Source organism: Cebus imitator, unplaced genomic scaffold (genome assembly GCF_001604975.1).
Source record: "Cebus imitator isolate Cc_AM_T3 unplaced genomic scaffold, Cebus_imitator-1.0 Scaffold103, whole genome shotgun sequence".
Classification (NCBI taxonomy): Eukaryota; Metazoa; Chordata; class Mammalia; order Primates; family Cebidae; genus Cebus; species Cebus imitator.
Genome location: NW_016107418.1, coordinates 811,767 through 826,242, shown reverse-complemented (window position 1 = coordinate 826,242; position 14,476 = coordinate 811,767). Strand labels below are relative to the sequence as shown.

The 14,476-nt window shown below is 43.6% G+C and overlaps 1 protein-coding gene and 1 long non-coding RNA gene across 2 annotated transcripts; both read left to right on the top strand.

The window, feature by feature from the left end:
• The first annotated feature begins 486 nt into the window (after nt 1–486).
• LOC119472511 lies at nt 487–9,710 on the top strand. The gene is made up of 3 exons (XR_005201660.1): nt 487–748; nt 4,542–4,595; nt 9,439–9,710. It is a non-coding gene; the product is annotated as an uncharacterized LOC119472511 (long non-coding RNA).
• Nucleotides 5,574–6,458, top strand: UBE2L5 (ubiquitin conjugating enzyme E2 L5). Its single transcript, XM_037741679.1, has one exon. It carries the CDS (start codon nt 5,782–5,784, stop codon nt 6,244–6,246), a length of 465 nt encoding a protein of 154 aa, XP_037597607.1. The 5' UTR covers nt 5,574–5,781; the 3' UTR covers nt 6,247–6,458.
• Nucleotides 9,711–14,476: the final 4,766 nt, after the last annotated feature.

Here is a 14,476-nt window from a genome sequence, read left to right as displayed (position 1 = left end):
GGGGTGGGGGAGGGCGGAGGAGGTGGAAAAGAGGAGCGAGGGGAGTAGGGGAAGGTGGGGCGGGAAGGAGGCGAGGGGAGTAGGGGAAGGTGGGGCGGGAAGGAGGAGGAAGTGGGAGACTGGGGTTGTGGGAGGGGAGAGAAGGTGGAGGTGGGGGCGGAAGGAGGAGGTGGGAGAGTGGAAAGCGGGGCGGGCGGAGATTGGGGTAGAAAGTGGGGAGGGGCCGGTAGGACGAGCGCCAAGGGTGGACACGCGGCCCCGGGGAGCGGCGGGCTGGCGAGGCGAGTTCCTCAGTTTCTCCCAAGCCCGGAAGCTGCTGGACGGATAGGAGCGCCTTGCTACCTAGAAGGCGTCTTTGGGTTTCGCGAGCGCCGCAGAGCTTTTATGCAGCCGCTAAATAAATAATTGCCGACGCCCGCCACGCCCCGGCCCGCCCCTGCCCGCCCAGCCCAGCCCAGCCCAGCCCAGCCCAGCTTCCCGGCCGCGGCGGCGGTGGTGGCTGCGGCGGTGGCGGCGGCGCAGGCAGGGTCGGGCGCTCAGGGGAACTCGGCTCCGCGAGGCTTCCGAGAGTGGGGAAGCTGTTCTTCTCCTTTGATGCTCTTTGGTTTTACAGTGGAAAACTAAAATTAAAAAAAAAAAAAAAAAAAAAAACATAGCCATGAAAATAAATGAGACTAGAACCTGCCGGCTTCACGTCCTGGAGGCTTTTTGTTGTGTCTTGAAACTAGGATCTTTGCGGGTCATCCCTGTAAGTGCCTTTTTAATCCATTCACGCGGATGCTTGTGCGTCTCTGCCGCGTTTAACATCGGTCAGCGGGTGACATTGCATTAATTTGCTCTGCTGATGATTTCGGCTTTGCTAGGTTAGCATTGCCTCGCTTGATGACACGCAATAAATGCACACACGTTGCAGAAATTAGGACACAGAGGGAGAGGCACCTTTTTGTGCCATGAAATAGATAAGAAAATCTCTTCTAAAGCGATGCCAGTGTTGGGAGAGCGGTTTATTATTTAGACTGTGGAGGTATTGAAAACAACAACAAAACCTAATTAATTATTCCATTGCCATTCAACATAAAGTAACATGATAAAATCATTAAATAATAGCCATGATAACACTCAATTCGTTGTTCTCGACTGTTTTAGAATGTTATCGTGTCATATATAGGAAATCACACATCAACTAGTTTTTGTGCATGTGTGTGAGAGACAGACAGATATGGATAACTTCTGCGATAAACAGCAGGTTTAAGGCTTCAGTACAGAGAAGTCCCATCTAGAAAATCTCCAATACGATTACTGTAAAGCAGATACAATACAGAGTGTTATTAAACTGGAGGTTCTTCCCCCTGAGAGTTTACTCTATTTTCCTTTAAAATAAACTGGGGCAGCCTGGTGTAGTGACTTAACGCCTGTAATCCTAGCACTTTGGGAGGCCGAGGCGGAAGGGATCATTTGAGTCCAGGAGTTCAAGACCAGCCTGGGCAACATAGCGACATTCCATCTCTAGAAAAATACAAGATTAGCCGGGCATGGTGGTGCACACCTGTAGTCCCAGCTACTAGGGAAGCTGAGGAAGGAGGATGGCATGATGAGACAGAGAACAAAGAAACAGGCCCTGGCTGATTCCCTGGCTGGTCCCGGCCAGCATGCTGATTGATCCTGCAGCTCCATTGGATGCGCTGCCTAGGAAGTGGAGGCTGCAGTGAGCTGAGATAGCGCCACTGCACTGCCGCCAGACCTTGTCTCAAAAGAATGAAATAAACTGAAAGGCCGGGGAATCGTACATTTAAAATTGCCCAGTGCCCATTGAAGATCACTCAAAAACCAGAATGAGGCATCCTTATGGTGGGAAGGTAGGGTGATAGAAAGATGAAATTCCAATTTACAAAAATTGGGCCTTCAGGCCACATGTGATACACTTGTATAAAATCAAAAGATGATGCAATGCATATTTTCCTAAATTAAACCAAAAATAGTGGTAGGGATACACCTTCATGCCAACAGATGCACAGACAGGTTCTGATGGAAACCGTTTTCACTAAACCATATCCCGGTTACTTTATGTAGCTTAATGCCCTGGGATTTCTCTGTTCCCAACCAGAGGGTGCATGCTGGAGCTCCATGGGCCTGAACTTGTCTTCCAGACCTGTTTGTTTGGCCTGGGGGGTGTAGTTTAAACTTTTGAATTAGTTATGGATATTTCAAAATCATGATGTTCCAGATGGAAAGCTGGACTTTGGGCTTCTCTGAAACCTGAAAAGGCGGGGACACCCTGGGTGGGACTATTGGCTGGAGCCAACAGCAGTGTTAGGTGTGGGGGTGACAGTCTGCACCTCTCCAGCTGTCTTCCCCCACCTCTGCCTTCACTCTGTTAAGGCACTTGTCCACTCTGCACATGGGAATTTTCTAGTACAGATTCAGACAAACCACTATACCCAGTGCTTGGACTTAACTAGGATTTTTAAAGTCATAGATTGACTCTGACACTCTAGGATCTAGAATTATGAAATGTTATAACCTCAGCTCTCGATTTCCAGAGATTCATTTAGGCAGATTCAACCAACAGAGGCTGACTGTACACTTCCTGAAGACAGGCACAGCATAATGTCCTGGTTTCCTGGATTCTGAATTTCCCTAAGGTGCCAGGAGATATAGGAGAGTCTCTGAAATTAAGCTCAGGAATTTGGATCCCAGTAGTTACTTGCCATGAAGTGTTAAGCAAGTCATCTACTATCCCTGAGCTCGTGTCCTCAAACACAGATAGTTATAATCAAACTACCTCTGTGGATTATTACATATTAAATTACTATATGTGTCTGCTGAGAGTTTACAGCAAATTTAAAAATAAATAAATGACTATATGTGAAAGTACCTTGAACAGTACCTGGCCCACAGTGCCCACCCAAAACAGTCGTTTCTCTTGCTCTTAGAATTTCAGTTTCTGGAGTGCAGTCAATCACAGCTCACTGCAGCCTCAACCTCCTGAGCTCAATGATCTTCCTGGTCCAAGTAGCTAGGGTTACAGGTATGTGTCACCTTGCCCACCTAATTTTTATTTTTTTATTTGTGGAGCCCAGATCTCACTATGTTGCCCAGGGTGGGCAATCCTCCTGCCCCAGCCTCCCAAAGTGCTAGGATTACAGGCATGAGCCACAGTGCCTAGTTCTTGGATACCTGATTTACATTCCAGTTTCTGTCCTCTCACTCAGGATTTTGATTCAAGAAGTCCCAACGGGGCCTGAGGGTTGACATTTTAATGTTTAATCCTTGGGGAGAAGTTCTCAGGCCACACTGTGACAGTGCCCATCCTGGATTGGCCACAGTTGTTCAAGTAGATGAGACAGAGAACAAGGAAATAGGCCCTGGCTGATTCCCTGGCTGGTCCCGGCCAGCATGCTGATCCTGCAGCTCCACTGCATGCACTGCCTGGATCCCAGTTATCTACTAATCAATTCATGGACATTTATTGAGCACCAACTAGAAACACAGTGAGACAGGTGCTTGCCATTCAAAGGTAGGTGAAGTGGTTCCTGTTCTCAGGGTGCTTGGGAATGGAATACAAAGCCCAGAGCCTGGCATTGGGTTCCAGTCCCTGCCTTTCCCACTACTCACCATTCAATACCACCTCTAATGCCTTCTTCCCAAAGACAGTTGCTCCTCCCCCCCCAGCGCCATTCGTTCTCATCCCTTATTACTGACGCTTAGATAACAGTTACTTTTGCATTACATGCCAACACTTACCATAGTACTGTTTAGGTGTCCATCACTTACTTGTGGGACTTAATTTTCTGTGACAAATCTATCTTCTGAAACTTCAGCTTATGTTTATTCACTCATCAAATATTTATGGCCCAGGCCTGATGGTTCATGCCTGTAATCCCAGCACTTTGGGAGGCCCAGATGGGCAGATCACCTGAGGTCAGAAGTTCAAGACCAGCCTGGCCAAAATGGTGAAACCCAGTCTCTGCTAAAAATAAAAAAATTAGCTGGGTGTGGTGGCGCATGCCTGTAATCCCAGCTACTCTGGAGGCTGAGGCAGGAGAATAGCTTAAACCTGGGAGGCGGAGGTTGCAGTGAGCCAAAATCATGCCACTGCACTCCAGCCTGGATGAGAAGAAGGAAACTTCGTCTCAAAAAAAAAAAAAAAAGTGTGGATTTCAGTCGAGGCTTACACAAAAGTGAGGGGTGGTGAGTGGGAATGTTTGGAGCACCTTCATAAGCCAGACACTGGCCCAGAAGCTGGGGATACAGCAGTGGACAAAATTACAATTCCTGCCCACATGGAGCTTTTAGTCGGGGAATACAGGCCATATAAACATACTATTTTGAATTCTTACCTGTTCAGTTGTTTTCTGTATCCTGACATCTGCTGCAATCTTATTTGCTCTCTGACTCCCACCTTATTTTCCTGCCAGTTGGACTTCTTTTCTAACCCTGGTCTACACAGCCTATGCTCAGGTGGTGATTTTATCTATAGATAAGAGAACTCTCTGCTTATCCTGTTACATTTTGACTCACAATGTCTGTGTTTCTTCCAGGCTTTGATCAAGATCAACCACTCATTTCCAAAATTCAGAAGCTTCCACAACAAGGTAACTTTAAAAAATGCAACTTGTATATTCTCTTCTTACAGAATATTGCAGAGAAGGCTTATTGAAGCCAAGTGACTGCTATCCCATTTTTTGTTGTTCTAATACTGCTTTTCTTTTTAAGCTCCTTAGTTCTTATGCCAAATATAAAAATAACTCTACTTTGTATTCATATTCCATAACTTATTTTGAGTAGTCACATTAATAATTTATTGTAAAAGATCATCTTACCTTTAAATATGTGATTTTTAAATAAGTTTTGCTGCCTTCTTACTGAACTTTTCATGTCGTTCTGGGTATAATACTTGTTCTACAGAAATTCAAGTCCCATTTTATAATTAAAATGACAGGTTTCAGTATATTAAATCGTTTACAAAGTGAGTTATATCTGAAAATTACATTTGTACTCTAATGTGACAACTTTTTGTGAAAATGCCTCAAAATATATTATTTCTATCCCTTTGCATAAGTATTTTTATATATTTAACCTCTATTCATTATCATCTTGGGCTCTCAGTTCATACATTTTATCATTTCCCATGTCTGAATTACTTCCTGTTGAGAACATGAACTGGATTAACAGAAATTCTTCAGGAAACATATTTAAACACCAAGGATCTCACTTTGTGCTGTGAAATGCAAGATGAGCAATCTGATCTAAATATAATATCAGTCTTCAGTCAGGCAACAGGTGAATATGCAGGTAGAATTATAATGTGTAAGGCCGGGCGCAGTGGCTCATATCTGTAATCCCAGCACTTTGGGAGGCCAACGTGGGCGGATGACTTGGGGTCAGGAGTTGGAGACCAGCCTGGCCAACATGGTGAAACCCTGTCTCTACTAAAAATAAAAAAAAAAAAAAAAAGTTGGGCATGGTGGGGTGTGCCTGTAATCCAGCTACTTGGGAGGCCAAGGCAAGAGAATGCGTGAACCTGGGAGGCAGAGGTTGCAGTGAGCCGAAATGGTGCGCTCCAGCCTGAGCAACAGAGCGAGACTCCGGCTCAAAAACAAAAACAAAAATTACATATGTAGGATTGCGGATGATCACTCTAACCAATGGCTAAGTTGCTTTGCTCAGCGGAAGTTCAAACTGCCACATCAGAATTTTATTTGAGTGTGTTCATATGCAACTATTAAAAGTGGCCGTTACCGCGATGCATTCTGGGAAAGGAGCAGCACCAACTCCAAGATGGCGGCCAGCAGCAGGCTGATGAAGGAGCTTGAAGAAATCCGCAACTGTAGAATGGAAAACTTCCGTAACATCCAGGTTGATGAAGCTAATTTATTTACTTGGCAAGGGCTTATTGTTCCTGACAACCCTCCATATGATAAGGGGGCCTTCAGAATCGAAATCAACTTTCCAGCCGAGTACCCATTCAAACCACCGAAGATCACATTTAAAACAAAGATCTATCACCCGAACATCGACGAAAAGGGGCAGGTCTGTCTGCCAGTAATTAGTGCTGAAAACTGGAAGCCGGCAACCAAAACCGACCAAGTAATCCAGTCCCTCATAGCACTGGTGAATGACCCCCAGCCTGAGCACCCGCTTCGCGCTGACCTAGCTGAGGAATACTCTAAGGACCGTAAAAAATTCTGTAAGAATGCTGAAGAGTTTACAAGGAAATACGGGGAAAAGCGACCTGTGGACTAAAATCTGCCACGATTGGTTCCAGCAAGTGTGAGCAGAGACCCCGTGCAGTGCATTTAGACACCCCTTAAAGCAGGACTCTAGAGATTCATACATGCCACCGCCTGGCGTTGCCTTGTGGCAGTTACTAACTTTCTACAGTTTTCTTAATCAAAAGTGGTCTAGGTAATCTGTAAAGAAAAGATTAAAAATTTAAGATGTTCTAAAAAAAAAAATGGCCATTAATAGATTGAACTATACATCGGACCCAGTTGGTGTTTTAAAATTATAAAATCTGGCTACCCTAAACAGGATGAGAGTTCAGACAGCAGGATGTTGACACAGGGTCCTACCAGAACCCAGGGTTTACTAAGAGAACATGAAAAGAAAAGAGTTTGTGTGCTCTATTCCTTGCTTTTTTTTTTTTTTTTTTTTTTTTTTTTTTTTTGGTGTGTGGAGATAAGCGATCAGATGAGAGTGGCCACAGGAATTGGTATTGGTTGTGGGAAATCCATTTTTGTTTTAATTGATGTTTCCGGTTAAACAGATTCGGATTGAAATAGCTGCGGGCAGGGCGCCGTGGCTCTCGCCTGTGACCCCAGCACTTTGGGAGGCCGAGGCAGGTGGATCACCTGAGGTCAGGAGTTCAAGACCAGCCTGGCCAACATGGTGAAACCCCTTCTCTACTAAAAATAAAATATAAATAAATAAAATTAGTTGAGCGTGGTAACAGGCACCTGTAATCCCAGCTACTCAGGAGGCTGAGGCAGGATAACCCCTTGAACCCTGGAGGCGGAAGCTGCAGTGAGCCGAGATTGCACCATTGCACTCCAGCCTGGGCAACAAGAGCAAAACTCCTTCCCTGCTCCCCACCTTCAGTAGATTTAAATACCTGGAGTGCACACCATAATTGGGGTGTCTTTAGGCTGAAATAGAGACAACAGAAGGTGAGGTGCTTCGGAGGGACTCAGATGGCATTAGTAGAGGGTATGAAACAAACGCGAATTTCACAGACAAAAAAGTAGCTTTGCCACCTCTCATTTTTGCTGGGCTGCTCTGGAGTGCTGTATCTTTTATTGTGCCTAGGCTGTCATCCTTAATGACTTTCATATTCTCCATCCCCCATCCCCCACCACTTCTCCACTAAGGTCTTACTGACAAGCTGCACTTTCCTGCTTTAGTAATTGGTGATAAGCTTTGTCCTGCAGAACATACACATGGAGGATTGTTCACTCTCCTCCTTTTATGAAATAATTTTAGAAATTGAGCTGTTGGCCGGGCGCGGTGGCTGAAGCCTGTAATCCCAGCACTTTGGGAGGCTGAGGCGGGTGGATCACGAGGTCAAGAGATCGAGACCATCCTGGTCAACATGGTGAAACCCCGTCTCTACTAAAAATACAAAAAATTAGCTGGGCATGGTGGCGCATGCCTGTAATCCCAGCTACTCAGGAGGCTGAGGCAGGAGAATTGCCTGAACCCAGGAGACGGAGGTTGCGGTGAGCCGAGATCGCGCCATTGCAATCCAGCCTGGGTAACAAGAGCGAAACTCCGTCTCAAAAAAAAAAAAAGAAAAAAAAGAAATTGAGCTGTTAAAGGTTGTGTTTGAAGAACTTTAATTAAAGGATCAAAAAGCCCAAGCTCTTGCTTTTTACTGACTGAAGCCAGTGTCTGTAATTTCTCATATCTAAAATCTGTAGAAACTAGTGTGATTCCAGGGATGCACGAGGTCCACTGGATGTCTGAACAGAAGGGCGTGGGAGGGAGAGCCGCACCCCTGCAGTCTTGCTCTGCTGGTGTAGGGGGAGCTGCCCACCCGCACCCCACCCTGCACTGCAGGCTCCGGAGTCAGCAGATTAAGCATTTTATAAATTGTATTTTAAATATATATTTTAAACTTGTCAAAAAGATAAATCTATAGAAATTGTTATCAGCCTGGTTTCTTTTCCCTTCAACTTGTAGCGAAAGTTTGCCTTCTTGAGTTCTCTTTGTCATGTGCACTAGGAGTAGCTCATGTGAATATCGTCAGTGAACGGAAACCCACACATTCGGTAAGCAAGGAGAAATCACCATGTTAAGATTCCAGGGATTTTCTTCGCTGGGCATTGTCGTAGCCAGTGTCTTCATGGAAGACATATTTTCATTTCATTACTATATTTGATGCCTAAGCACTTAATATTATCAGTTTATGACTACTAAACCTTAGAGGATCTTAGAATTTAACTGGCTCTAGAAAGTGGCAGAGAAACCTGCACATGATTCCATATCCTAACCCATAAAACATAAGCGATACGTGCTGAGGAGGGAAGGTGAGTCACTCTCCTCCTGTTAGTCTGGGGGAATGTGTGTGAGTCATTTTGTGCTTCTTTTTTTCTTTATTTTATTTTATTTTTAGCATAATAAAGTACCAAGCAAAGAGTTGTCTTGTTTTTGTTTTGGAGAGTGAGGGCTACTGGTGAGGGTAGATTCCTGAACTACCCCAGAGAATGCAGTCAGGACCTCCCCAGCAGACACAGAGAGGAGCCATCAGCTGGAGGGAGAGAGGAAAGGATTAGAAGAGGTAAGGGAACTAGGATTGCTTAACATGCAAAGAGTAAAATAGAGGCAGAGAGACTTTTTGTGCCCCAACAGGAGCAGGAAAACTGAGAAGATGCCAACCAACTTCTAAGATTATTTTATTGACTCAGAGAAAATACAAAATTCAACCACAGCTAAACATTAAAAAGGGAAACTTTTCATTTAGAACCAAGAGTTACCATGAGTTGAGTAATAACATGAGCTGCCCCAGAGGTGATATCCTAAACTGCTGGAGTGTGGAAGTGTTTGTTAAATTGCCTTCTCTAGCTAACATTTTTCTACAATGCAAGCATCTAGGAAAAGACTGAAAAAGTGGTGACCCAGATATTTGAAAAGCCAGCTTTCACCCAAAGTTGAGAAAATTTTTAAATGTCAGGTAGGCGATGATGTTGGTCTTGCTCCTCCAGGGCCTTTATCTTGCAGGGACACTGTTGGGGTGCATGTGGGGCGGTCATGAGGTCACAGACTTGTGCCATGAAATCAACTTGAAAAGCGTGAGCTCACTTCCAAAAACACTTCTCAAGCATTATAATAACCAACTATAGATTTATTTTGAGGGAATAATCTTTTACAAGCTTTTATGTTCACTGTGTTGACTTGTGGTAGCTAGTGAAAACTGGGTGATTTCCCCCCTTAATCTAGAGGTGGACCATTTGGAAACACAGCGGAAGAGACTTCCAAAATGAATAAATATCTCCTGTTGTTTGAAAAGGGAACCTTCTAACGGATGAAGAAACTGCCCAAGCAGGTATTCTGAGTCACTGGGTGATTCTCGACATGTCGTTCGAACTTTCTCCAGCCTTAAGTGAAGTTAATGTTTTTCCTTCCACTGACTCGTGATGGTGCCTTGGAGACAGAAGAAATGAATGTTAAAAATCCCAGTGCAAATTTCTAAAATGCCACAGGAAAAATCAGGAAAGAACCACGTGTGTGTGTGTGTGTGTGTGTGTGTGTGTGTGTGTGTGTGTAGTGTAGCTGCTGTATAAAAGACACACGGCACACAGCCTTCTTGGCTCACAGGCAAAAATATTCATCTTTCTATAATTCAAAACCAAAAGTGGAACAACACCACGGAAGGTTTTAAGAAGGGAAGCAGAATGTCCTTTTTAGACCAATGAGGTGAGTCATGTTCTTTTCTCATGTCTCTGGGAAAGATGTGATCAGCGTAAAGATGTTTTATTGCTAATGCCTAGGTAAAGAGATCTCAGCATTCGTGTCTCAGAAACATGTCTTCAGATGCAGCTTCACCTCTCTAAAAATGAGCTCTCCTATGGGAAGGTTTGGTTACTAGTATAATTATAGGCTTCTGAGGGTGCCCTGGATGTGTCTTTTGTTCATTCCCAACTGTTGCTCTTTCTTTAAAATATACATATGTCGTGCCTTTGCATGATCTCGTGACAGTACTGACTGGAATGCCTTTTCCTGCTGGTGGGCCACATGCATAAAATAGTTTCACAACACATGGTTGTCGGAAGGGCCATCTCTGAAGCAGCATGTACACCAGCACTTAATGTTAGCATCTCTCACCACTTTGTGAACAAATTTAGTCACAAGTCAGGCTGGGATTCTAATTTTGTTATTATTTATTTATTTTACAGACAGGGTCTCTGTTGCCCAGGCTGAAGTGCAGTGGCATGATCATAGCTCACTGTAACCTTGATCTCCTGCCTCAGCCTCCAGAGTAGCTGGGACTACTACTGGTATGCCACCATGGCTGGCTAATTTATTTTTTTAAATTTTTGTAGAGACAGAGTCTCACTGTATTGTCCAGGCTGGTCTTGAACTTCCGGCATCAAGTGATCGTCCTGCCTCAGCCTCTCAAAGCACTGGGATTACAGATGTGAGCCACCATGCCCAGTGCAGGCTGAGATTCTAAAGACAGGCAGGCAAGGGCCTTTGTTAGAAGGAAATTGTCTAAAATTTCGCAAGCAAATGTGTGTTTTTTCTTGTTGAGGACACCATACAACACAGGTCTCTACTCATGCAAGACACTTGGAAATGGGCTTTGCCAGAGATATGTCCATAAGAAGTGAGGCGCTAAGAAAGGTAGTTGACTGGCCTCAGTAGTGAGCAAGAGAAATAGGTCAACATTTCTGAACCACATAGAATACTGAGGAATTAGTGCGGTACGGAGACTCATGTCCAAGTCCCTCACTACAGTTCAAAGGATACGCCTTTACACGTGGGAAGATGCTATGCAGTGACTATTAGAAAAGGATAGAAGAGTTTAAAAGGGTTTTTCGTTTTCTGGTTTTTTGTTTGGTTTTTTGGACTCGCCGAAGTAGCCATTAGACGGTCAAGTTTGAGAGACACACTTCAGAAAACACAAATGCCTGTAATCCCAGCACTTTGGGAAGCCAAGGTGGGTGGATCACTTGAGCTCAAGTTCAAGACCAGCCTGGGCAACACAGTAAGACCCCATCTCTACAAAAAATACAAAAAGGTTTGCCAGCATGGTGGCTGCATGAGAGGCTGAGGTGAGAAGATCGCTTGAGCCCAGGAGGTTGAGGCTATAGTGGACCAGCATTGTGCCACTATACCCCAGCCTGGATGACAGAGCAGAGCAAGGCCCTGTCTCAAAAAAAAAAAAAAAAGGAAGAAAGAAAAAAAAGCAAAAGAAAACACAAATGCCTGCTTCTGTATTAGGACACTCTTATTCCTATGAAAAACTTGAGGAACCAGAAATGTAATTTGTTTACTCTTTCATTAAGTTGTCCAACAAACTTTATGGAGCACCTACAATGACCAAAAGCTGCACTTGGGCCTAGAGATTATACAACTATAAAGGGGACCCATGCCCTGCCTTTGAGGAGTCTCCAGCCCTTACTCCATTTTAGGCTCTGCATATGTAATTTCAGGCTAATCTGCACAAGTGGACCACCTATTTGGAACATGAGAATCAGAGACCAGTGGTTTCTTGAACTCATCAATAACCAATTTCACTAAAAATGCTGTGCCTAGATATGAGCGAGAATTCACAAGACCTATTTCAAAAACCTCATTTAAAAATATACTTGGTGGCCAGCCATGGTGGCTCACATCTGTAATCTCAGCACTTTGGATGGCTGAGGTGGGAGGATCACTTGAGGCCAGGAGTTCAAGACCAACCTGGACAACACAGGAAAACCCCATTTCTAAAAAAAAAAAAAAAAAAAAAAAATTATCAAGGCATAGTGGTACTGCCTATAGTCTCAGCTACTCACAGGGCTAAGGCAGGAGCATCACCGGAGCCCAGGAATTTGAGGCTGCAGTGAGCTATGAGGGCACCACTGCACTCCAGCGTAGGCAAAAGAGAAAGAGCTTGCCTCTGGGAAACAAAATAAAAACAACTCAGAAAACAAAAGTAAAGCAATGGACTTTTTTATTCTAAAGTGAAGTAATATTCCTGAACACCCAAATATTTTTCAATATCCTTAACAGGAGAGCAGAACAGGTGAGGTTAAGGGGAGATGCTTGTTGGGGCCCCTTCTTTTCCATCATTTTAGAATCAGCCTCTCTTCTATGTATTTGAGAAGCAGTCAAGGCCATCACTCCCAAAAGGCCAAAGAGGCCAATCCAACTGTAATGGATTCACACAGACTCACATATTCAGATAGACTTGGTGTTTTGTTTTGTTCGAGATGGAGTTTCACTTTGTCACCCAAGCTGGAGTGCAGTGGCATAATCTCAGCTCACTGCAACCTCCGCCTTCCTAGTTCAAGCAATTCTCGTGCCTCAGCCTCCTGAGTAGCTGGGATTACAAGCGTCAGCCACCACCCTCGCCGAATTTTTGTAATTTTAGTAGAGATGAGGTTTCACCATTTTGGCCAGGCTGGTCTCAATCTCCTGACCTCAAGTGATCCTCCCACCTCGGCCTCCCAAAGTGCTGGGATTATAAGCATGAGCCACCATACCTGGCCAGACTTGATTTTTATAGAGGGGTAAAAAGGTAATACAGCTGGCCAGAGTCTGGATATGGAGGAAAAAGTCCAGTTTTGAAATGACTGATCTGACATGTCCCCTTACTTTTTCTGGCCTCAGGCTCCTCACTTGTGAAATGAGGGCATTGTGCTGGATGATGTGTGAGGTCTCTTCTCACATTCCATTATTCCATGATAACAGTGGCATTCTGAAGCATATTTTGTGATTTTAATTCATTGATTAGGTATTTCATCAATGACCAAAGTTGCTTCAATGCTAAGATTAGAACAATTTTGGTGAGGCTTCAAAGTTAATAATTAATGCAAATAAATGAGCCATTTCAACCTCTACTAGTATGCTCTCCTTTCAAACTCTCTGTATAGGAGAACAAATAAATAGCAAACAGCAATGAATTAATTCACAAGCAAAGATTATTTCTGGGAATTAGGAAAGACAGACTCTTTTCTGTTTATATATCCCTATTCTGTATATAAATACCTGTTCACATTTATAAATATCTGTTCACATTTATAAATATATATATGTACCATTTTTCATTAAATAAAAATATTCCCACATAATAACATTATGATGCTAACACTTAATAATATTTACTGAGCACATACTGTGTGCTAAGCACTGCTAGGACTTCATAGACATTATCAATGATTACTTATTTTCATTTATTTCTTCTAATTCCAGTCTTAATGCCACAGCTGATTTCTCAAAATACAGAGATTTACAAAATTTATTGTAAACATCTTATCTAGCAGGCATGACTGTTAATCAGAGTGTAAGGAAATGACAGTTTCTAAAAAATACTCTCAATTTGTCTGAATTTTGATGAAGAACTTTCTGGAAATGTATTCATTTGAGCATGTTTATCTGGGTTCAGGGATAAACTTTCCTCTTTTGTCTCCACAAAAAATTTCCTCTCTTGAACAGAGAGGAAAAATCCTGGAGATTATGGAAGAAGGGAGACACTTCCATCCCTAGTGAGATCAGAAAATTTTAAAAATCTCAGTCAGCCTCAAGGAAAATTTCCTGGCAATGAGGTTTATATTTGATAAGTTGTGATATTTGAACCACATGCTCTGGAAACAGTTATAAAATAAACTTTCACATAACTGAGACAATTCAGGTACGGTTCTTTTAATCTGGGCCATATCAGAATTCATACTGGTACTGAAATTTCTTAGGACTACTAATTTCCATCTCCTTTGTGCATGCAGAACTCTCAAAGCAGTGATGAAACATTTAGTAGCATAAGACATGCGTTTCATATTATGATGGTCGTAAGGCTACATGTTTTCCCAAAATGTACAATTACAATGTGCCATATTTTTTTTTAACTCATATGCCTGCATATGGAAAACAGATATAAAAATTGTTTACTTTGGTGACAACAAATGCCATTCTCTTGCGTAGTGGCTTTTGATATCCTTTAACCAAAGAAAACATGCAGCCTGTCAGGATACTAGAATCTGGCTGAGCGCGGTGGCTCACGCCTGTAGTACCAGCACTTTGGGAGGCCAAAGTGGGCGGATCACCTGAGGTCAGGAGTTTGAGACCAGCCTGGCCAACACGGTGAAACTCTATCTCTACCAAAAATATACAAAAGTTAGCCAGGCGTGGTGGTGGGTGCCTGTAATCCCAGCTACTCGGGAGGCTGCGGTAGGAAAATCACTTGAACCCAGGAGCCAGAGGTTGCAGCGAACAGAGATCACACCACTACACTCCAGCCTGGGTGACTGAGTGAGACTTCGTCTCCCCCCTTCCC

Bases quoted from the DNA above. Each gene is read 5' to 3' on its own strand.
- UBE2L5 (XM_037741679.1), top strand. From the start codon at position 5,782: ATGGCGGCCAGCAGCAGGCTGATGAAGGAGCTTGAAGAAATCCGCAAC.